This window comes from Antedon mediterranea, chromosome 8 (assembly GCF_964355755.1).
Source record: "Antedon mediterranea chromosome 8, ecAntMedi1.1, whole genome shotgun sequence".
In the NCBI taxonomy this organism is placed as follows: Eukaryota; Metazoa; Echinodermata; class Crinoidea; order Comatulida; family Antedonidae; genus Antedon; species Antedon mediterranea.
This window is the reverse complement of record NC_092677.1, coordinates 18,910,520-18,937,198: the sequence shown is the minus strand read 5'-3', so window position 1 is coordinate 18,937,198 and position 26,679 is coordinate 18,910,520. Positions and strand designations below refer to the sequence as shown.

Sequence of the window (26,679 nt, the reverse complement as noted above, 5' to 3'; positions counted from 1 at the left end):
CATTTTGAACGAAAGTATTTATTTGATTGATAAGCCGAATTTCCAGTCCTAATGATTTGAGATTCAACGGGTTTTGCTTTCAATTGTATAATAATATAATTATAAATATATATATATATATATATATATATATAATATTAAGTATAATTATGAATTCACCAACACTTTCAGGCCCGGGGCCAAGTTTGTGTCGACCAGACTTCCATGCACAGCCACATGTTAAGGAATATGAATCTCTTTATGATTTTAATATGGTTCAAAATGATATTACACAACAACGATTAGACAGCAACTGTGCAAGAGTCCAACTAATAAAATCGGAATGATCAATTAATTGAACATTTACAGCATAAGGCCCATACACTAGGACGATAACGATCGACGATAAATAGACAAATGTGCATTTTTAATACATAAACAAAAAGAAATATAAACAATTCCTTTGATGAAAATTATATTTTCACACGTCCAATCAAATGACGTCATGATTAGTAAGACAAATAATATCGTGACAATACAGCGATTTTATTGTTTTTATTTATCATGACGTCATTTGATTGGAATTTGAAAAACATTATTTTTATCAAAGACAGCATAAATGATTATCCTATAGGTCTAGAACGAAAACCTTTCTAATTTCTTTTGGTTTATGTAAAAAAAATGCATGCTATATATTTATCGTCCGTCGTTATCGTCATAGTGTAATTGGGCTTTTATACAAAAAAAAATAAATTGATTACGAAGTTACATGTCATTTTCATCTATCACCAAAAAACTAACCTTTTCAAAACTAATTAATTGTTACGAAGCCAATTTATATTATATATTTCATTAAAACTGAACTTTACGGTAAATAAAGAGTAAGTATCAGTTAATATGAATAATATAACTAGTAGGTCTATGAACTTGCGTCCAGACACAGAACTGTGACATTTACTATCATAAATGTTGAAACCACTTATAAAACCTTTTTTTTAAAGAAAATATAATTGTGTTAGGAGAAGGCTAATAAACAAATAGATAATGTACAAACCTTTTTCTGGATTAATTAATGGAGCAGGCGCTCCTAATAATCTGCTGCTGCTACCTAGACTGATTGTTCACCTTCTGACGATAATTGATTGGACCCCCCACGGCATCTGATAACCGTACCAACAAAAAATTTACGAGGACTGTTTCAATGATTTAATATCTGACGGCGTATTATTATAACACTGGCCTAGATTGACAGTCAAAGAAAGTCATTGTAAATACCTCCCTTTATGTTGACAGAGCCAAAATAAAGTTTTGACCATTATCGAATGATTATTTGACAGTGACGTATTATAATACCGGCCTGGTTGACAGCAAAAACGAAGTTATTAATTTATTGATCAAGATTTTACAGATTTCCGTCTACATCTCAATAATACTGTATTATCAGCAAAGGCTTTCATATAGACTCTCTTCTCCCAGACGTTTTTTGGGTCCAGCAGCTACCTATAAATTATAGTCGAGTTTCCAAATTCACAAAACTGTCAGCCTTAGATACTAAAGCTACCGCTATGAAACAGCTTATTAATGAATGTGTCCTCCTGGGACATAGCTGGCTAGAGCCGCGGCGCGAAAAAAAGCCCAAAAAGGCAAACACAAAAAGTTTTTCCGCGATGCACGCCGCCGAGCGAAATCTGATCCGTCTGATTTTTGCACGCAACATCCATCTTGCTACGGAGATGGTCATGAACTATATGAAAAGTTCGTAAATCAAATATTTGCTGAATTATGACTTATCAAATAATTAAAAAAAATTACCTCTCGATTAAAAGGCTATCGAATGAGGGCGTCATTCAAGATGAAACCGCGCAAACGGTCGGTAGCGAATCTACCTGTTGGCGTGCTTCTATAAATCAATGTTATTGGCGATTGTGGTCGACTATCCTGTAGCCTGTTTAATTTGCATAACGTCCAGTATTTAATTAGTATTACTGAGTGCTCACATAATTTATTTCTTTTGGATTTTTTAATTTGCAATCAAAGGATCAAAGCATTTTAATTTCACAGTTAAATATTGAAAAGAATAGTGACGTTTTTGATACCAGTTAATAATATATTTGTAAATCATTAATGAAACACTGTTCCATTGTATCATCGTATTTAGGATTGTCAATGTTGTACAGTTGATTGAATTTATAAAAGTCTGCAAGTTTCCAGTGTATTGATCAGTATAGTAACTAATTATTATAAAACGTTGATTTTTGTCTATCCAAGTAAACTTTTGTAAAACTTGTGTTACTGTCCCACAGTTTATAATATAAGTGTTAATTTACTGTATATAAGCCCACCATGGAGGAATTCATAATTTTTCTGTGATGAGCCTAATTACATGTAGGCCTACATATGAATACAGTATAGATACAAGTGTTAGAGCGATCATGCCTCTATACCACCGAGCTTTCGCTGATGGCTAGTGGTTAGATTCGAGCCCAAGTAAGCAGCGGTTACGACACCAACAAGGTTGTAAACTACTGTGGAGTAGCTTTGCGTCAAAGGCTAGTGGTAAAGTAAAATAAAGTACAAATTACTTCAGAGTAGGGAAAAACATCTGACCAATTACTTTTCTCAAAAATTAATTTACACTCGACAGTGTAATTCACTCGTACCTCTGTGACGTAATGCATATAGTATTATAAAATTAATTATTAAAAATATAGTTGTCGTTACTTTTACTGGTACGAATCAAGCAGAAGCTTCCGAGTTCGAATTACGGTTGAGATGGTTGGGTAATTTAGTGGTAGTTTAGAATTTGTTCTGTGAATGTTCATGTAAAAGTATCTCTTCCTAGATTCATCTTTGTGGTTAGTTCTCCGCCAGAGAGATGTGTTATGAATAATAACGTTGGCAAACAATGACGTAATTTATAGCGTGAAATAATGTGTGATATGTTGTAAACTATTAAATTGTAAACAAACACCGTATGTCACATGTTTAAGCTTTATTTCAATGCCATACTTAATGTTAGATACATTGAGTTACATAATGCTTACAATACAGATATTATATTTAATAATAATTGGTTTGCAGTACAAAAAGTTAATGCTTCAAATACTAAATGACATAATATTTAAATATATAAATTAATAATGTTAAAACGGCAAAGGTTTTTATTCACTGACAACACTGTAAGGTATAATTTTGTTTAATATTTGCCCATCACTGGTCTCATTAGTTAGTTAATATCATCAAAACTCACATTTGATGAGAAAATGTATGTATGTAAGCTTATTAGCTATGTAACATTGTTATTGGTATTATACACCACGAAGAAATACCATGGAGAAAATATATTGTATTTTCTCTATGGTTTTACTATTGTTTAGCTTGTACGCAACCAGCAGTGATCACAAACTGTTTTAGCAGCTAGTCATAATTATAAAATTTGTTTGAATATCTATAAATAATATAAAAAATTGCATGCTTCATCATAATAAAAACACATTTACTATGCTTCAGTATCTATATTTTTACCTGATCATTGCTATGGGTACAACTTTCTTTTCATGCGCAGAACAAGTGACATTCTAAAACTTGTATTGCACTTAATGTCAGCATAGTATAATAATAACATATAGTTTAAATGTGATATAAAAGAAAAATGCCTGCAAAAAAGTAAATAATTAATAACAAAAAACTAGGAGTATCTTTCTAATTGGCATTTTAGTAAATTTCTAAAGAATCTATGTTATTGTATATATTATTTCTAATGCTAAAATAAAATAATGCATTATACAATATATGTTAGAAGTTGCATAGGCACAGTGCTACACTGAATAATACATCATGCACAACTTTGTTTATAATCTTAAAACATACATTAAAACAATTTGTAAAATATATACAAGTAATGCAAATTAAATGAAAGCTACAAATTTACAATTTCAAAACTACAATATTTCTTTTTAGTTGTCTACAGTTAACTATTAGTATGTACTATTAGCACTTAGTATACGTAATATAATTTATATACACATTTTAAAATGCATTTTTAGATCAATTTACAAAAAAAATCCTAATGTTAATAAAAGGCAAATTGTGGCTTACTAGTCTTTATCATTACTGAATTAAAAAAACTGTAGTTACTTTGATAATATAATCTTTAAAAAAAGATGTTAAAGGCACAGTAGTCAAATGGAAGCACACGTGAATTGTGGACAAATTATGATTTACTTTTAGCTACCATAACAAATTTTATATTGTTTTCTTGCTTGATTCTAAAGTAACTTTTTAAAGTTTACAACTTCGTTGTAACTGTATTGGTTTGTTGATTTTATTTACCTGCTTTCATCTTTCGCATCTTTGTATTTTGAATCGAGTTTATAAGTTGCCAGTGTGAACTAGTTTTGTTCAATGTTATGATTTTTAAATTAATATTTTGGTTTACTTATTTTACATAATATAACTATTATCAACGAGTTGTATAGTTTAAAGTAGAATCATTTTGACTACAAAAGGAAGTAACAATTCTGGAAGAACGAGTTGGAAAAATAGTAAATGAAACTTATTCATTACTTAATTTTACAAATTTTATATTATTCGGAAGGTATAAAAATATTCTATAAACTAAACATCATGGTAAATAAATAGTACATTATATTTATTCACTTGGAAGACGATGATCGTTGTTTGGCTTGAAATGGAAGACAATTATCAAACATTTACAAAGCCGGTTATTACAAATACAAACTTAAATTCTTAAACATAATTAAGGCCGCTGTGGTTGCCAAAATGACTTAAATATATACATTACGAATATATATATAAATATCTAATTACAAGAATGTTTGTAATATATAATATATATTACTCTAAAATTTTGTTCAAATATAATTATAATATTCAACATTGGATGTTGTCATAATTAATAACATTATAATAGTTAATATTACAGGTACACCGTACTAACTTCTATTGCGCTTTTCCTTTCATGATTTATGATAGGTACATGCCTGTTCCGTCTACCTTTGTTATTTTACGGCCATCTGGGTGTAGGCCTACGGTTTGAGTTTTTAGATCATGTGCAGCAGTTGTGTATTGAAGTAATGTCTCTCCACTCATTGGAACAGTTTGGATGTTCTCATGTGGCATCTAAATAAATAAATAAATAAAATATCAAGTTGTTTTTTAAAGAAAGAATGACTTTACACTTTTACACTATACCTCTATACAAAAATTGGTACGAACATTTCCCTTTAGATATGATTTTTAAGTCATCATTCCCGGCATGCCTGCATTCCATGATTAAAATCGTCGATTAAACAGCACCCATGTGTGTTTAAAAAAAAATTACACTTTCCACTTAAAGACTTCCCTTTCTGATGAACATACATAGAAAGTTGTTAAATTGATTCCAATTAACCAACAAAAAAAACATTAAATGCGCAACGCGTTCATCGGAATAATATTATAATAATGTATTTAGATTTTGTTTCTTTGATTATATATAAATCCAGGAGTGTATTGTGTTTTATGGATGTTGTACACATTACGTACTTCCAAGTGCATCAATACAATACACTCCTGGATTTATAATCAAACAAACAACCCCATATCACGTAGGCCTACGACGTACATGCATACATTACTTTTTAATGAAAATGAATGAAGATTGATATATCAGCGGATATTACTTTATTGAATGAATGTCCGCTCTATTGTGTAAAAGACGGTTTAAATTCACTTATTATTAGAGTGCAGTATATTTTAAATTGTCCCACATGAAACGTGTTGAATATCAATTCACTATGTAATGCATTCAACTTGAACTGTATTAATGTTATGAAACGTGTAAAAATGACTTGAAAGAATGAACTCCCAAAGTGCATACAGTACAACCAATTGAAATATTTTCTATACACCGGAACACGACCAAATTTCATGCCAGAAAATCTTCATAAACGTTACAAAACTCACCGAATGTTATACTACTTTCAACAGTAACTGACCACGAAAACTGACGGCTGAAATTATTGCCAGTCAACCCCGTAACCAGCAGCCTTTTGGTCAAGATAACAAGCACAAAGTTTAATCAAAAACACGTATCAGAATATAATGACGACTGCAGCACATTTACTTCAGTAATCCCACGAATTAACAAATCGGTCCTAGCTCATTGTGTTTAACACTGAAAAACTTCTACAAAAACGCGCAATTAATGTGGTTTTGTGAAATCACTGACATACGAAAAAAAAAACACAAAATCACTTACCCCAATAGACGTTTGAAAGTAGTTTGCCATATCAGGAGGGATAGTGGCTCCCATTGTAGGCATCCCTCGAACCCTCATCAGAGTGGCTGGATTGTGAGCCTGGGGAGGGTAGTAGAGATGATTCACCGCCGGTGACATGGTTGAAGCAGGTGCTGGTACGTAATATAATGGTGCTTGAATGTACGGGTTAGCCGTGTGTCTGGCCCCAGGATGTGGCACTGGCATACTTTGGAATATTGCGGGATGATGTGGAAGACCAGCTGGTGTACCATTAATTTGTAACGTGGTTGGCGGCAAAGTACCAGCTAAAATGATAATAAATACATTTAATGACTAAAATATTTAAATTTACTGTTCTGCTTGGGTTATCTATAAAATGTTTAAGTACAAGCGAATTGAATCGTAACCTACCTGGTGGAGACATCTGAGGATGTTTGTTTTTCACTCCTCCCCATAGCATGTAATTCATTTCGTCTGCGGAACATTGGAACACTTCAATGTATCGATCTCCGATGTATTTCATGTGGCACATACTGGCGGAAATGTAAGCCTTCTCTGCAGACACCATTTGAATGAATGCTTCTCCGTTTGGTTTCCCCTGTAATTGTAAAAAAATAAAATGTTACCGTATTTAATCAATTATCATAATTAACAAATTTTCTTAATTAATAAAGGATGATCAATGATTATCTAATAATTACCTGCATGTTGTAAACCATGTGAACACCTTGTGGTTTTATAAAATGCTGAAACTCTCCAAGAAACCTCATGATATCCTCAACAGTAGCAGTGAATGGCAGACCACGCATTCGTATACAATCTCGTGCACATCCTGTACTAATAACTTGAGATGCTGGAGGCATTGGTGCTGGAATAATCTGTGGTGGAGGGGGAGGGAGGGCCACTGGATGTATCATATGATGAGGTATGATGGAAGGATGTATCTGTGGTAGTGGGGGTCCTTCGGGGACCAATGGTTCTGAATGTAGCCTAGACAACACTTGTTGAACCTCCGCCGTTGTGCTTCGGAAAATCTCTATATATCGACTTCCGAGATAGTCCTTATGTTTGTCGAGCGCTTTGCCGGCTATTTCTTCAGAAGAGAATAACACAAATGCATCTCCTGTCACTTTTCCATTTCTTTGCTTCACAAATAGAATTCCGTCCTCGCCACCGGCAACTGGGATTTGTGGTCCAAAGAAGTCAACCTGGTAAAATTAAGTTTAGTAATTTTCTTTAAATGAGAGAAATAAACCGTGGAACTGTGCAGTTTATACTGAAGGTGATACTGTGATCATGTGACCTATCTAATAATATTGCTTTAAAATAGGGAAAAAGTATGACGTCAATATAAAATTAACTTCACTACAGATCTTGATTATAGTGAAACGGAGCTAATGATTTTGTAATTCAAATAAGTTACCAAATATCTTTCTATACCCACAAAATAAAACCAATTATTGTAATTTTGCTCCTTAATTGAATCTTTGTTTCTGTACTGTTAATATTTCAGCACGGTCAATAATGGGTATACACCGCACCGAGTAAAGCTACCAGTACCCTTCTCTTTCCCCATCACCAAAGTTAACCAAAGACCTAACAAAGGCTTCCATTATTGTTTTGTCCCCATCAAAGACCAGTTTATACCCGCAACTATAATATATTGTCCTTTGTGTCATGCCTGAATATCCAGGCCTAAGAACAACAAAAAACCACCACGTCATCACTTTCTAAATAAGGGTACATGCGATTCGAAAAGTACTTTTGTTACCATGGAAGGTACAAACCACCAATAAAAAAACAGTATCATAAATCAGGTGTGTCGAGGAATAATTGCAAAATTACAAGACTAATCTTTTATTTTTTAGTAGACCAAAATTTTCAAACACCACAAACAAAATCCTATCAAAATAAATTCCACTAACCGCTAGAAAATATACACATCAAACCCACTCTACCGACAGGATTTAAGCCATATTTACTATTATTATTTAACTATATTAAATTATAATGAATATTATGTGTTTGTGTGTGTGTGAAGGATATAAGTGTTCGATGGTGGCTTTGCACTGTAATTCCCGCATATTTTTAGATTCCCCTACAAATTCCACATGCTCAACACCTTCCCCGGGTTAAATTAGCACGTATGCCTAATGGCATACTTACATACAATAATTCAAGTGCTCAGAGCACAACCATAGTTCAGTGGTCCGTCAGCAAACATCATGCTTGTCTGGAATATAATTTCAGTTTTTTAGACGACGCTGTGTTAACAACTACATTCAGCTTAACGTTTCTTTTTTTTATGAAAATAAATATTAGTATAAGTTATAAATATATGAAACATCAGTGACGCATTCAAAGTTTTTGATGGATGGAAGGTAGATTTACTTTGGAAAGCTAGGGAATCCAAGAATAGTTTTGCAAAATGAACATATAGTGCAGAATAACTGTAACATCCACGTTCACTTTCCGTAGGACGTATTTAAGCACCCGCTCTCTATGAATACGTCACTGAATATCATTACAAAGAATAAAATAAAGACAAATTAAACTTACCACTTCTTTGGCTGTTGCAGTGAATGGTAATCCACGCATGCGTACAATAATATGCCCGTCATCTCGTGACAGAAATAATGCAGCCTCTCTCGATGTTCCTATATAAAAAATAAAACAAAAGATTAGGTAACAATAGAAACAACCAGATGCACATTGAAGGCGAGTTTTGGTGAACAATAGAATACGTCTCAAACCTACTCCCTGTCTCAAACAGTGTGTTGTCGACAATACTTTAAAGTACAGTACAGTACAACCATTTCTTCTTAGTAAATCTTCAATTAGAATATGTAAACCAGAATTGAAGCCTACCAAGAATATTCAGGGGGTTTTGTCTAGCTCGTTTCATCTTGATTTACTCCAAATTAAATAGTATTCTTAAAATTACGACGGCTTGAGGTTGTTATTTGTGGCAGCAGCGACTGAAAATGGATGCTCGTGGCGTAAATTCTTTTATTTTAATATCTATCTATACCAGCAAAATTGATATTATATGCATATGCAAATTTAAGCTGCCTGTACGTACCTGCTGCTACTTTAATAAACTCTTCTCCCTGTGCACGGAATACCTGCAAAAATATCAACATTATGTTAATCACTAACATAAACTTTTTCATAGCCAATCATATATCAATATTTAGCACACGTGTTGCCAAATGTATAGTCGACTTCATGGCTCTGTGTTGAACATGTTGTTATTGTATTAAAACAATATTTAAAACTTATATTTTGATTGTAAATTAGATTTTATTATCGTTCATAATTATTTATTATGCCCCTCGTGACAGGCTCGTGTGTTCTTCATTTTTATGAAGATCAACTCCCTGGTTCATCTATAAATAATTTAACAAATATATCTGGAAATTTTGCATTTCATTGGGCTTTCTTATTACACATAGGCACTGTGTTAATATTTGTATGTAGTAGGCCTACAAGGGTAGAAAAAGAACAGTTCATCCATCAGTTGTAACATTGTATAATGCTGTATTGTTTTATTACCTCGACGTAACGCTTGCCAAGATTGTGTCTGTGACGTTGTAAAGCGAGGTCCTTCTGCTCACTGTTAGCAAACCTCACCATCACTTCTCCATTTCTTCTGCCGTGTAAGTTTAAACACAATGCAATACCACCTCTGTGATAAAAAATAGAAAAAACATACTATATATAAATTATAATAATATAAAATTTAATGTAATACATATTTTTTTATTTCTATTTTTTAATTGATATGATATAATATATTGTGATAAAATAAAAAAATATTTAATTGAATGTAATATATTGATAATAAAATATAATATAATGTAATATAATATAGTAAATAATATATATAAAACGATATAATAGAGTAAATAATAATATAATATAATATAAACGATATAATATAAACGATATAATAGAGTAAATAATATAATATAATATAATATAATATAATATAATATAATATAATATAATATAATATAATATAAAAGTGAGTGTGGAACATGGTACTCACTTTGCAACGTTAAGACCTTTGAAGAATTTAAATACGTCACGATCTGAAGCTTGCCATGGTAACCCTCGTGCTTTTACGACTTGTTCATCCGGGACATGGTACGCTTTATCACTGTTTAAAAAGTATATTAGATTATTACCAACAATCATTAATTAACAAATCAATGGTTTTTGTAACTGGATGTCCGAACGGTCATTATATTATTATTATTAGGTCTCAGTTCAATAGCAGACATTAGTGGTAAAGCTGAAACAAGGTCATGCGCACTTCACTGCTACTTGACCAATGATTGACCACGAACTTTTGACGAATCATCAGTATTGGCCGATGGAATAAAAGCCAACACTGTTTTTTGTAGAAAAAATTGTTTTCCCGCTAAACAATGCAATACTGTACACACTTACTATGTTCCTGGTTCGTATCTTTCTTGTACAATTTCAGGTTCCGTAAAGAGGTGACCTGAAATTAAATAAAAATAAATAAAATAATAAACAATTAAAAATATACAATTTGCAGCAAAATCGAATATGAACTTGATAAATTGTTCAATATAAAACATGTATATTTAAAAATTATTGTGTGCAATGACTTGTGAAGAAATGAAAGTTGGACGTATCCATAAAAAAAATCCCACAAACATAACTTACCGTCTGCGATCAGTTTCTGAACAATTGTGCCCATTGTTTGACACTCATCCGAACCGAGTTCCATGAAATTTAATTTACCCGTGTCTATGTTCATATCTGACCAATTCGGTTAATTCAAATGCACTTTATATTGTGAATACAATTTAATAACATATAAAATAGCAATGTGCACAAGTATCCGTTTAAATAAGGGATTTAGGCCTAAACATTATTTTAGACAAGACGAAGTCCTCGACTAAACATACATTTATTTAACTTCTTGACCTATCTAACAACTACTTTAAAGAAAACAAACCCATAGCCTTGGACAATTTTTGAAAGATATAGCGATTTAAAAGTGTAAGGCCAGGCATTAAACATTCACAATTGCCGAACAAACAAACCTCTATCTAGGTCCAACAATGGGAAGATTACAACAAGATCTCTCATTGTAAAATCCTACTAATTAAGTTCTATTGACTGTGAAAAAGTGAATTAAATTGACTATGAAAAAAACAGGATTTTCATTTGATTTTTAAAGCAATTGAATGACTGTGTTAGCAGTGATTTTTACATTCTACATGCGCCCATGGACCGATAAATTAGTAATTTATAGGTCCATGGTCTGCCCATTATCAGTACTCATCTATTAGCGTAATTTAGTTAAAACTAAAAATTAACCTTTTGCTAGTTCAATTTTGTAACTTTTTTTTAAATAATTAAATCTGATTTATCATTGTTAATTTAATTGTCAATGTTATAATTTTATCTATCTCAGAAGATTTCGTTTGGTTTATGGAAACTTTTTTTTTTTTGCATTTCATACTTGTTTGTGTATATACTATAGGCCTATACAAATATTACCTGCAAAGGTTACTATTGCTTAACATGTTCTACATTCCTTTATCAATGTTATGTTGATCCGTCTAAGATAACTTCACATATGACCTGTAATGATTTGAAATCCGATTTGGATAAATCAATGAAAGAGTTACATGCCGCCGTGCCATTGTTACAGTTATGCAATTGAAAACATGAATCTGGTTTTAAAATTTCACACGATGGTAGAAATAAATCTTTAAAATTAAGTGGTGAATCCGAACGCGAACTTCTTACTAGGATTAGAGCTTAATCCAAGCTAACATTCTGGTAGGGTTGCACGTTATTGTCATGCAAGATTAGCAAGTCCAAGAGGATTCTCTTAAACCAACTACTTGATATATAATTAGAAACTTTTAAATAGAGAAAAAGTACTGGCTTGTAATTCACAGGAATAATCCTGGACAACATGAGTAATTAGGATTTTACCATAAAACAATTTTACAAAAATTAAATTAGTCAAATTACATTAGGCATACATAAAATTGCTACTGGAAATGATCATCTAGTGTGATCGTCTTGAAAGTATGAATTTATAGTGTACAGTTAGGCCATGGACCAGAACCATCGTATCGCAACTATAAGAAATTGGAACTTGTTTAAATGGTAATGGTTTCCACAGTCAACAGTAGTCAGGTCAGAAGCCAGAAGCTATTATTAGTTATTGAAGTGCAGGGAACCCCTTTCAATCCATATTGAGCGCGCAGTGGGACGACTGTTCAAATACAGCGTGTACACTTTCATTTCAAACAGTACAAAGGCATTGTTTGCTGAAAGTTAACTGAACTAGACAATACATTTGAGTAGAATATGGAAACTTAGCATCCTCCATTAAAAAAAATGCATAATGAATATTTTTGTATTGTATCGGAAAGGTCACACTTTGACCTTGGTACACAAAAGCAAGAATATGTTGCATATTTTATTATATTATGATGATACTTATAATGAGTTCAACAACTGCAATTGTAGGTATGTGTACCGATTTGTTACAGATATTTACAAAAGGATTGTTCTTAAAATGTATGACTTCTAGAAAAGAGCATTTTAGAAATGTTACAGTAGACCTGGATAATTCCACGTTGTAAATAATAATTAGAAGGAAAAGAATAAATGATCTCAGTAAATCTCAAGCTGAATAGCGTTTGTAAGTATTGATTATGAGAAGAATCACTAATAAAAATATCAGCTATTATTGTGATACAATGCATTCATGTAAATGTCCTTTTGTTATATGCATATCACAGTTATAATAACCCAATAATAATATTAGTATTATTATAATAATTAATGATTTATCACAGTTACAGCTGAAATTTGCCATACTATTCTTTTCTTCCATAGTATAAATACTGGTGGACGTGATATGTTTTATTTGCATTGTTTTTAATTAATTAATCTTTTTGCATAATATGTTGTTTTGTGTCGTTTAGAAATTAAAATTATTTTACTTGTTTGGTTTGAGTTCCTGGATTTTGGTCAAATTCACACGAGGAGAATAAAATAAAAATTAATGAAAATTAATAATTAAGGATATTAAAGATGAAACTAATATTACAATTTTTTATTTCACTATGAGGATGATGATGATGATGACGAAGATGATGGTGATTACTGAGATGGTGATGACGATAATAATGATGATGATGATGACGAAGACGAGGATGATTATTCACACTACTTTTGGACCAAGGTTTATGATAGCGGCTATCAAAAACACAATTTTCACAAAAATATACTCCTTTCTTCTTCGACCATGGGAAAGAGCATGGGAGCAAACAGTAAATCGAAACGCGAAATCAATGCAACGATAGGCCGTGTTAAGGTCTACTGAATCGCATTTCGATTGTAAAGAATAAAAAGCTGTGCTTTTCAAAAGAGTTACAGTTGACAAGCTTTTCAAATCAATGAACTCAATGAGGCGTTTAACCACGCAATCCAAGCTTAGGCCGTGCTTAGCTTAGGCCGTGTAGTTAGTAAACATCAAGTCATGTTCTACAAAAGTATTCTGTTGAATGTAGGCCAACTTAAAGCTTCAATAATATAATAGTTTATAAAACCATGTTATAAAATTTATAGAAATAATTTTTTTCAACTTAATTTAACTTATTGCCAAAATACTCTGACCATGGGTGTCTAATGTATAGGTCCATTCTCTAAACTAGAAATTGTCTAAACATTATGTTCATGACCTATTAATTATGCCTGCTACTGTTGGTCGTGTGTGCTAAACAATCATGTAGGCTGGAATCGTCTATGCATAAAAAAAAAACCAAACAATTATTTTAATTTTCTCGAGCTATACCATAGGCCTATTCAGTACTATAGCATGTTAATTACAGACCGAATTATCAGATTCGATTTTGTAAACAGATTAAGGATACGGTCAGCCATGTCTTTGACGTTGCTAATGATGCCAGCCTGCTGGTAAACTTTTCTAAATTCTTTCCTGAGGTCGAAGAATCTGCTGAAGTATGGTTGCAACTGGAGATCTTTATTTGATGCTTGTGGATGAAGACATTGCCTGAGATGAAGTTGGCCGTCTGTTACTAAACATAATGTTGCTCCTTCATCTATGTTAAGTTCTGTTCTTAAAAACTGGTCAAACTATAAATAGGATTTAAAGAAAACATGATTACAATTTCTATTTTTATAGTTTCATCAAAATCACTACCGACAACGGTAGATGTTGAACAAGCAATAACATTTAAGTAGGCCTACGGTCCATTGTAAACGTCATGATGATGTCATAATGTGATACTATATGCCTAGTATTTTATTCGAAACTGAAACAAAAAAATGAAAGATGGTTCTTATTTGGTTAAGATCTCAATGAAGTCAAAATGACAACAATTCTATATCTTTTTGTAGTTCCATAACAGCTATAATTTACAATTAAAAACATGCTTATCATAAATACATAAATGATATTGATATTGCTATCTAATAAAAAAAAAGACAAGTAGGCCTAAAATTGCTTGTGGTTTAGGCCTATGCTATTAAAACCACAACCTACACGTGGTCCATCTATTTGTCTCAGACATATTATTTGTTAAATAATATACAGGAAATTACGTTTTAATATTATTGTTATATATCATTGTGATGAAAATATTCGTTTAAATCTATGATTTCCTTATTTCTAAATAAGAAAACCACAGACAATGCCATCGTTCGGAAAGGTAGGCCTAAAAAGGTCAAATGTAAGTAACAGGTAGATTGGACAACAACAACAGGAGGGACAAAAGAGATCCGTGAGGTATTCACCATCATAACAATGCCAAAACCAATAAGGTATAGTATATTACATATTTAATGTTACTGTTATTGTGGTTGGTTAAAATTTAAATAGCTTATTGAGATACAAGGAAAATGTTATTAATAAGGAAGAGTTATTAATAAAGTCATCTATTTGAGATAGATATATTTTGATTTATTTAAACTCAAATAAAACGGAAATCAACCATATACATATCAAAGAATTTGACCCGCAGAATACTGAAATCGTAGGAGGGATAACATGGCAACAACGAATCTAGGTTCCTAGATAAAAATGACTGAACAATATTATATAATTTACATGAGAAAATAAATAATTCCCAGTATGGATAACAAATTGGTAAAGACGAGCTAAGCCTGGGATTAACAAATTGTTTTGAATAGCAGATAATGGCAATGACAACGATTTTCACGCTAGCTGAATAAAGCAACAGTACCAAATAGCACAGCCTGTTCTGTTCCCATGATAAACTACAACCTGTTGCCATCCTTTGCACTAATCGAATTGTAGACACTGCATAATTGTACTTGCATATAATACCTAACAGCTAGCGATAAACACAATTTGTTATTTGTAAACGCATAATATTAACTCATCCAAAACCACTGAGTATAATTGAAATACTAGTACAGTATAGGCCTCGAGGTGTAAATTTAAAATCTAAATACGATTCTTCCTACTCAAATTCAAAATAGATACAAAATAAAAATACCAGAATTGATTTTGACCAAATAAATTAATGACTGATAGAACTAGGTATGGTGAGTAATTACCACTTAATGCTTCTGTGTTCTTCAGTATTGATTTTAAGAAACATATCTCTCATCTTACCTGTTGTAGAACAACATTCAATCGTGCAGCCCCCTTTACCATGTCCACATGTACACCTAAGTTTTTGCATAGTTCTTCCGGAGCTTCACCCGATTCTGGTCCTACATATGATTTTTGGAAGGCAATGACCTAAAAAGAAAATAATGCAATATTATTAGATTGTATTCAGTATGGTCCAGAAAATAACATTTTACAAATTACGATACTAATTAATAATACTAATATTATACTATTGTCTAGGGTTTAAACTATCATGTTTTATTACTAATAGGCCTAATGCAATTGTGGACACTGACTCATATGCACACATAAGTAAGAAAACATCTATTTTTGATTGGGAGTCTAGTTATTAGCTAATGGAGTTATCATTTTCATAGAAAAAATTATATGGAAATGATTGTCAATGATTTGTATTTACTACTAAACAAAAACAAACATTTTTTTCAATTGAATACATAAATCCAATACATTAGAGAAATATATCGTACTTAATAAATACATACTAAAGTAATTTCAAATGAGAATAGAAATACTTATTAGAATAATCGACAAGCTAAATAATGTAATAACGGGGATTCCCCCTTCAATATTACACGAAGGTTATAAATAACAAGCTTTGATTATTAATTAAGTTTTATTGACTTAAACTGCTCGAATGAATCATTAAAAGATCATTGACCTACCTTATTAGTCTCGACATCAACCACCACCCAAACAAATAAAATTATCTCTTCTTCATCGGAACCAAGAAGTGCCCCTCTCTGACCAGCAGTTGTACAGAAAAATGCCACCAGATAGTTAAAAGGAGATGCCATTGTGAGAAAAAAGTAAAACAAGAAACACCACAAAACTAAAAATACTACCCTATAGTAAAGGGACCCCGTCTATCTATAGTGTGCGCTCACAGCACTTAAACACTGTTGCTCTTCTCAAATCCACAACTTCTGAACAAATATTACCCTGACTGTCGTGCGTGTGTATTATCTGTATTAGTAATGCAGTTATTGGTGGAAGGGGTCTTTACGTGGCATTGGTTTGAATAGAGCGGGGCGTGCGCAATGAGTGTGGTATGCATAACAATAGGTGAGACTTAAGTCCTGAATAGAGTGTGAACAAGCGAAGCAAAACATATTGTTCGACATTATTATCATATCGTCTATTAGAAATCACACGTATGTGAAACGAAGGGCGTTGGTACAGCCAATGGAGCTTAACGACAACCAACAGGCAACTTTCTGGCATAAAATTCTCTCCTAATTTATATCTTTTTTACACCAAATTCAATATTAACTTACTTATTAAGTTATTTTTGATTTTGGTGAATGGAGATTTTTGTTCAATTATGAAGGCTGTTGCGATATACCGAGTAGGGCCTATTGAAATAGGAAGGAAAAACTCAAGTTTAATTTAACGGTAAAGTACTGGTATATTCATGGTTATGGTGGTGGATGGCAATAAATAATGGTGATGGCATAACACAGTATGATTTCAAATAAAAAGATTGTTTTATAATTTAATAATATGGTGTTACTTTGGTGATGGGAAATGAAGGTATTGTCATGGTTCACAATTTACACCCACGTCATATACAGAAACATGCTACAGTGTGTCCCCACGGTATACTGTATTATTTATACAGTATATCAAATTGAGGTACAATGTAACGTAATGCATGTGTTCATACACACACATAATTCAACAAGTTTAACATATTTTTAGATATAAGAAATTCTTTATTCTAACATCATTCAGCACTATTATTGGTTTGGTTAGTCTATACTTATTAAATCTCCATGGGTGCATTTAATACTAATAATTAATAATGCAGTATCATGACTTAAAATAGTAGGCCCATGGGTTCTGGCCAACAGTATATTTTTAATGTTTACCGGAAGATTGGCAATTTCAGCAGCACAAGGTACGAGTTAAACCCAGTCAGTTACGACCGACACCTAAACCACATTTATTTAGGTTTTTTGTTGCGATTGGGCTCTAAAAACTGGTCAATTACTGATACAACAACAGCCACCATTTTCTATGTTTATTTAAGAATCATTATAATGAAAGGGAATCACCATATGGTTGTTTCTCATTAAATATGACAAAGAAATTGATAACGTATGCAAATATCAATGAACAGTTACAGTATTAGGCCTATAGGTAAAAGCGGCTCATAGGATTATAATTTAAATTTATGATATAAATTTAACGATCAGGTAATAAATCGAATGCGAATCAAACACTGATTTTATAATTTGCATATTTTAATATTAAGAATTGATTTTAGATATCTAGTAAAATACATCAAAACAGAAATATCATAAAAAATAAATGTATCTTTAATTAATTTGACAAACAAAGGTAATTGCGATTGTATAGATATCAAACCTTTATTCTAATTGATTGATTAATTAATTAAAAACTAAGCGTTAATAGCATGCATCAATTAAACAAGTTTGTAACACATTGTTATTCCGTCGTCAATTTCAGGGAATTGGTCAATTCTTGGTTCATTCAGAAATAATTGTCCTTGCTTGTTTTAAACTGATAGAAATGAAATACTGTATATACAATGGAAAGTTATGAGGAAATCGTTGGTATATATTGGTTCCTTTAGAACTAATACAAGTAATTAATTGTATTAGACTGTAAAAGAGATTATTGTGAAGAAGATATATATTGTAGGTCTTACAATCCAGTAAGATTAAGATAAAAAAAACAAGAAAAAAAACCCAAATATCTAAATATGTAGATTATTAATAATAAAGCAATTATTAATACAGTTATAATAATAAAAAATTTCAATCGAATTTAAATTTAAACCATTTTCTGCATTTCAAACAGATTTTGAGTTCGAATCTCGGTCGGGGCCGCTTTTATCTCACAGATTTCAACAATTAATTAATTTGTCACCGGGTAGTTTAGGCTATCGGTTTCTCTATGCCTGAACAATCATATAGGCCTACTATAAAATAGTTACAAACCAATAATAATAATCGTTATTATTTGGGGGCCTAGTACCGATAGAGATAGATAAAACTATTAACACAATTATTCATGTTTCATCACAAATGACATAATAATAAATTATGTTTTTTGTTTGTATCAGTTCAGCAAGCTGTTTTCTTTCTAATTCATTAGAAATACTAGGCAAGATTTTTCTGCGTCATAAAATATAGATTTACTATTTGTAGTGATGATGAATCATAATAATACGCCATTTTTAATTTTACAAAAGCACAGGCCTAATAGTAATCAGTTATTTTCGCTACGATAGAAATTCCTTGAGTTCAGTGGTATCAAAATATTTCGTTTTATGGGTCTTTTGTGTTTTGTGTTGTTGTTGAATGGTTTTGGACAATAGTGCACTGCTTCACTGATAATCTGGGAAAGAAAGCGGTCTGCCTGTTCAGTTGTCCATTCATCAGACTAATCCACGTTTTGTTCACACTAATGTCAGATGCTTTTCATGAAATGTGCAAGGGGCGATTGCTGAACCGAATCTCACCTTTTGTTGTTGTCATCCAGGTTAGATTTGCGAATCATCGTTAATAGCTTTTTAACCAAACATGAAAAGGAATGTAACAAGAATCTAGTTGGATCACTCCCACCTCAAAATCGTTTCACATTTACCTTAGAAAATAACTCTTAAAATATTGCATTGTTCGCAATAATTACGTCTAGATACCTGGTCGTCAATAAATAAAAAATAACAACACTCTCAGTATTCAATAATTAAACTAAAATTCAGAATTTGTAGAATTTAATAATACATCATTTTGAATATGTCAGTATAATCACGGTTGCTGGTTTCTTTTGAGTATTTACTATCCATATTGTGTGAACCATTATAGAGAGATGGTTTAATTTTTTATGCTAATGTTTGCATTTAATAATCGCCTTGTTATACATTACAAATTTATACTATAATGCAAATATTAGCGTGCCATTCATAGGCTTGATCCAAAACTTTGAATTATTAAAGTCAATATTTAATCTCTGGCAATTCTCATCCATTCTGAAATACTGTAGATCAGTAATACATTTCACACATTTATTTTAACAACGATTTTAATCTATTTAAATTAGGCCCAATACGGTAATCTATTTGTAAACAATTGTATTAATAAGTCGAAATTCTTCCTATTATTGTAATTTAATAGAAAGTTGAGGTTTGTTATTTCTCAGAGTGTTAGGCCTACAAACTTACCGTACATTATTGGTGATGGTTTACTTCATTTTTGTGCATGGGTTTGGATACGGTTTACCATTTAACCATGGAGCTATAGCTCCATGATTTAACCAACTAAAATAATGTGAATTCGTTTCACTGACTTATGTGATTAGCCAATTTAGGGTTACACTTACAGACTTCATGGATGAGGCCTACGGTAATCCTAACCTAACAAGGAAAATGGATAAAAGTTGACTAACATCAACCATGGAGGTACCATGAATTAAGAAAGCCGAAATGTGTCATAGTTCACGTACTTATATTTAGCATGTTTCCGGTTCGAATCTCACTATCGATTTTATTTTTCCTTGATTTATGCGACGATGAGATATTGTTCCTCCAAAAATAATTACCATACTGTTTTTATAGACGAGTTATAATGCTGTATATATAGGCCTACGGTAATATAAAATTATTTAAAATCTGTTTGGATTTGAACATAAAGATGATGAGAAATGCACCATGATAGAATGTAAGCGGTGTATCATGTTGGTACATGACATTGAATCTTCAATACACATGGTAGAATATGAAAAACAACACATTGTTTACACCAGTGAATGTCTTAAATGTTGGAACATATGGAAAAACGAAATTACACAAGTTTTACCTGAACTACTTAACATACTGCATGCATTGTAAACAGAGGGTCAAGTACCTATTCATGTATAAAATACTTTAAGCTTATTTTGATATCTGCTTGATTCCGACTTAATTTTAAGATGTTTAGAAGAATTTATGGAAGGAACATCCTTTGGATTGTCGGAAGTAATCGCGGTTAAAAGTGAATTCAGTGTGGTAAAGATATTCATTCTATTCATAGGGCCGGAAGGCTGACTATAACACATGGAATTAACAAACACAGGATTGTAGGCCTACACATTGTTGATCATAAATCAGCTTTTATGAAGAAAATTATTGTTTTCTAGACTTACAATATTACTTTTATTATGATAGTTTATTTTCATTAAAGAAATTTTGTATAGTTACATTTATGATTATGATTTGAATATGATTAGCATTGTAGACCAATATCTAACGTGTGAATTTCAAATAATATAATAAATACATTTCAAAATAACATAATCATGAATTGCGGTAACTTTACTGAAAATGATAAGAAAAATATTGAGAGACCACGTAAAATTGCACAACGTATTATTAAAGCTGATCTAACGCCTTGTTCATTTATCTATGAAAAGAGTATTCTAAAAAAAGTTAACAATATTATGAAAGACCCCACTCATCCGTTACATTACTGTTATAACTTAAATAGATCAGGCATTAGGCTACGACCTCCAAGAGCAAATCATTGTAGAACTAGAAAATCCTTCGTTGTAAATAGCATTCATATTTTTAATTCTAATGTAAGACGTTAATGCAATTTTTAATAGTTTTACATTTTTAACAGTATTTTTAACTTTTTATCTTGTATTTTTAATCTGTTATAATACTGCACGTTTTTAAATTGTTGCAATACTGTTGTTTTAATCTACCAAGCAAAGTGAATTTCCATTTTATGGACAAATAAAATTTCTTGAATCTTGAATCTTGAATCTTTTCTATCAATTGTTATTATTTATAAATTATGTGTTTGATCAAATATCGAGGAAATATGACGAAATGAAGTACTGTACATATTATAAACGTATGCTATTGACCCTCCTTCTTCCAAATGATGACCTTTGCCTCGAATAAAAGCTTCGGCAATAAAGACTACCCTCGTCTGAAATACACTACTGCACTTCGACCTTTTTCTTGATACGCGTACGGGCAGCTGTGCCAACCGTGATGAGATCCCGTCATGCCTCACGATCCTGGCCAAACTGTTTCCACAGCACGATTGCTGTTACTCCGTCTTATCGTCATCAATGTCTAGCAATATATATCCTTAAATTAGGACCTAACTATTCTTGGTAAGATTTGGGAAATCATAAATGAAAATGAATAGTAACTTTGTACCAAGCCTTTTTTAGTACATGTTCGTTTTCATTTCCCCCATTTAGGGCCGGCTCTATATCCGATTTAACGGGAAGAGATAAAACATATACTAACATTTAATTTAATATCATTTAAAGTAGTCATTTTTAAAATTGCAGTTAAAGTTATAATATCACTCTTCCTTGATACAAAAAAATATATAATATAGAATTCTACCAGAAATAGCCAAATCATCAAATTGATTTTCAAAATGAGATCTTTGTAATTTTTTTTTGCATTTGTTGTTTCTTTCGGGCTAGCCTTTATACATGTATAGGTCTAGGCCTAACTGCTTAAATTTAATTCTTATTAGCCAGATCTGTCGCACATCAGCAATGCATACCCGTATAATGACAAACGACAGATGTCACAGTCCTCATCAACAATTCGTAGCGTGACGTCACTACTTGTATTTGGAAGTTACACTTTTGAAACTGTGGCAAACATCCACACGGGTATCCAAAAGAAAAATAGTAAACAGAAAAACGTAGCATGATAGTATTCTTCCCACAAACCTAGGTAGGCCTCCAAGTAACATTGAGTATGATAAATAAAATCATCGCTAACGCTATTGTTATTCATCATGGTCTGTGTCATCTGGAATTGTTTGTATTTAACAGTGTTTCCATCGTGTATGATTATCATGGATACTGTACTTTATTCATTATCGTTTCGTTCTCAAGCGTAGTTGTTCATACATAAAGTAGAATATATTGACGTAGTTTCCTCAGAAATAATAATACAAAACATTATAGAATCATTAAGTTGCTTCTTCATATCAATTGAATAATATGCCTCTATAACTGGGTATTTATAACTTCTTGGATTGATTAAATTAATATTAAAGATGACATGACAAATAACCTGACCTGATTATAATTATAATAATTATGATGATATAGATGATGACAATACCTATGCTATTTATATTGCTGATGATGTTGTGTCGAAAAGAATGACTTTATGATCAAGACTTATGTGGGCCTATGGTTGCTAAGATATTGTATACAGTATTTTATGCTACTTGCATACGATCGATGACGTAACACTTCGTTCAATTTCTGGAACCATATCAATATTTAAAAAACTATTACTAAATAAATGCATTAATAGTTATAAAAAAACAATATATCTTTGCGAAAACTACATTTGTAAAATATGTCTAACTTTAACTTAATTAATTACATTTTCGTATATATTCTGAGACTGTGATGTATATATATATATATATATATATATATATATATTATAGTACGTTGTATTTTCCTTCATTTATTTACTACATGAAAACATTTTTGTAATATATTTGTAAATTTATATTTTAAGTTAGGGTGCCACAGATTAAAAGCTTTGCTTGCTTGTGGTTATCCTGTTTTTCACACTTTATTGTACTTAATCTTTTATTTATATTTTTATGAATGTTTGTGAAAAATAAAAGAATCAATCAATCAATCTGCACTATCATGTATCATAACTTGTATGCATATAATAATGGTAATAATCGGAATTATAGTTTTATATGGCAAGGAATCAAGTTGGAAAATGTTTTGAAAGATAAGCTGATACATTTACATTCTTCACGGGCCTCGACTATACTCAAGCCGTTAACCTGACTTCTAAACCATTGGGCGGTACCACACTAATCGAAATGAATTTCATTTCATTCACTTTTATTGAAAGACAACTTTAGGAGAGAGAGAAATGATAATCATTTCACTCTCCCTGATAACGTTTTGAGCTGCGTATGTGTAATACGCATCATATCTCAAAAGGTTTTGTTTAGATGTAGGCCCTATCTTGATTTCGTATAGATTAGTTAACCTTCACAAATCAATGATTTTTGCTGTCTCTTTTTACCTCCACAAATCCTTTAAAATAATTCAATGGAGAATACCTTTTAGGCTTGGCTTTTTAAAACATCTAGTTCTGGTTCATTGAATGCGATTTTTAAAGGAACTGAGATTTACTCACAATAAGCCAGAAACTATTGTAAGTAATTTCACAAGAAGAAAATAACTATAGTCAAAATAGAACGAAAAGTATAGAAATTGTTTACCTGATAGCAGACAGTGAGGCGCCAGATTTTCTAAAGGTTTGTCTAAAGTAAGATAAGTCTTTATTGTTAAATTCAATCAACTGGAACATAGCCATTAATTCTATCTATAACTCATCTTCGCGTGTTTGTGTATTAACTATTATAGTCAATTAATGTATTTAACCGCAGCATTGGATTTTTTAATAAATAAAATAAAGATGAAATTGTGAAGTTAATGGTGTTGTTTGAGTAGTACACCCAGGTCATGTACGATCCGTGATGAATTCAACAATACAAAACTAAAGTAAACTATATATTATAAGTACAAATGCAATGATCAGCGCCATAATGACGTTCATTAACGTAATTAGCCAATTTAATTACCGGGATTTTGCCACGTTTATACTGCTACAAAAAAAGCCTACAAATACTATTGAATTACGAGTTTACTAGTATTATTAGCAATCAAAACAAAATATCTAAGCCTATAATTTGTGAATTCAACTATGAATGTTAGCCTAAGTTTCTTCCAAAAACAATAAGCAATCTAGCCGATTGGTATGCCTGCACCATCTTGAGCTGATGAAATTGATGCCACAGCATCCGCGCTAAGAAAATATCTCAAATTGGTTCAGGTGGAAGACAACAAAACAGTAAAGTTGTTTACAGACATTTTACAAGACATCAGAAGACGGTTCATTCCACATTCGTTATTTTGTTGATATGATATGATTCATAACAAGTTTATCTTACTAAATTAAACTAATTGGTATTAGTTAAAGCGTAAAGGAACATAGAACTTCCCATACCTTTCGTTACGCATCAACAATTAGAGAAAACAAATCTTCGTTTGAATGTTTTCGACCTTTTGGGAACTCAGGCCCTCCTATCTTATAGAACAAGAGGTTAAATCAGGCGGCACATCTTGTACAGTTACAAAACTGTTCTATTTGGTATCTTTACCCTTTGTGAATGGATAAAACCTATGATAGGCCTAAATGAAAACAAACTGACGTATGCCTAACGGTTGCCGCTTAAATTAAGTTTAAAAATAAGATCGACTTATTCGAAACAAGATGTTTTTTTTCCAGCGCAAGAAAGTTTCCCCCGACCTTAGGCCCTATATCATAGAATTTTGTTATGTCAGATCATTTAAAAAGAAAAGCTAATTATAAATAAACCGATTCATTTAAGTTCATTTCAAACATTCCCAATAAAAGCTACTATTTTAGAATTAAAAAGAAACAATTATGATTAATTTGGTAGACATGTTCTTTTATTGTGCATAAACATCATTTTGTGTATAATCGACTCGCACATGTATACTAATCTTGAAAAAATATGTTAACAGTAAAAAGTTTTTAATATATCACAATATTTGATATTGAATTACACTTATATAAAATAAAAAGATTATCCTCAAATTGATCGCGTGTTTATTGGTTTATTGGAATAAACATGTTTTCCATGGCTTTTTGAACTTCTCTTTGAACAATTAAAGGCAAATTATACAAAAGTAAGATTTTTAACTCCACTCCCTGACCTTGACTTGTCCCTAATCCACCTACAAAACTAGACCAAATTCACAAAATAAGTTCTATCCACCGGTCTTAAAAACTTGCGTAGGAGGCCGTTCCAATTCGATTATTTTTAGTTCACCTACCCTATGTCATTAAGTTATCTGATGAAAAGAAAACGAAGCTAAGCCTAAACCATCCCATGAATACAAAAATGCATACATATTGAAAGGACGTGGTTTTTAATCAGAACCCGTTAGGATTACCTTGAGTTGACTAATAAATCGGTCCTCTTTCAAAAAGATATCAGTACGGTAATAGGTTAACCTCAGTGCTATTCTGAAGTTATAATCATGGATTATTAGTGATGCAAAATCCTATATGTAATCACAGTACCCTAAACAATTGATTTAACGTAACGGTACATTTTTCAAAATCCCATTTGTCTGTTGATCATTGAATAGCCTCTCCCGATTATCTCACGGAATACACGCCGGGCAAAACAAACAGCTTTCTTAATAAACAGTAGGCCTACGGTATTGCGCATGAGAGTTTCTCACATGGGGACGTAAGTGCATCGCAGGTAATTTAACCAATCACAACGCGATGGATCATCCGAACTGTTGTTTGTATTGGTAAACTAACTCGTTATTACGCGTTACGCCTATGTTTGCGTTGCGACCAGCTTTAGAGAAAAACGGGTAACTAAATGCCATATATGGTATAATGTCGGTCTAGCTTCCGACGCGACAAGTACAAAATAATGACAGTATCGATCAGCTAAATTCGTTTGTACTTTATTTATAACTCATACCTGAATTGTTCCAAAGCTGGTCTCCCTACACGCTAATGTACGCCGAAAATCAATCTTTCTCCGTATTTATACCGCCGATTATTCATACTATTAATTAATCACACAACTAACGCCACATTTAGAGGATTTATATTTGTCAGACAATATTTTTATCCACTTATAAAATATGTTGTCCCCCTGAAAAAAAAATT

At 31.7% G+C, this 26,679-nt stretch overlaps 1 protein-coding gene across 2 annotated transcripts; it reads right to left on the bottom strand.

Annotated features, from left to right (window-relative positions):
- Positions 1–3,833: 3,833 nt before the first annotated feature.
- On the bottom strand, positions 3,834–16,881 carry LOC140057045 (epithelial splicing regulatory protein 1-like). Of its 2 annotated transcripts, XR_011846855.1 has the most exons (14): positions 16,592–16,881; positions 15,909–16,037; positions 14,182–14,404; positions 10,940–11,035; positions 10,697–10,751; positions 10,293–10,403; positions 9,797–9,929; positions 9,324–9,366; positions 8,801–8,898; positions 6,943–7,449; positions 6,653–6,839; positions 6,242–6,546; positions 5,947–6,029; positions 4,984–5,121 (listed from the first exon to the last, which is right to left on the bottom strand). XR_011846855.1 is itself a non-coding variant. In XM_072102589.1 (13 exons), exons 1-13 carry the CDS (start codon positions 16,721–16,723, stop codon positions 4,966–4,968), a joined length of 2,175 nt encoding a protein of 724 aa, XP_071958690.1. In that variant the 5' UTR covers positions 16,724–16,881; the 3' UTR covers positions 3,834–4,965. The 2 variants fall into 2 exon arrangements, 1 of the variants encoding a protein (XP_071958690.1); XM_072102589.1 differs by lacking the exon at positions 5,947–6,029 and having other exon boundaries at positions 3,834–5,121.
- Positions 16,882–26,679: the final 9,798 nt, after the last annotated feature.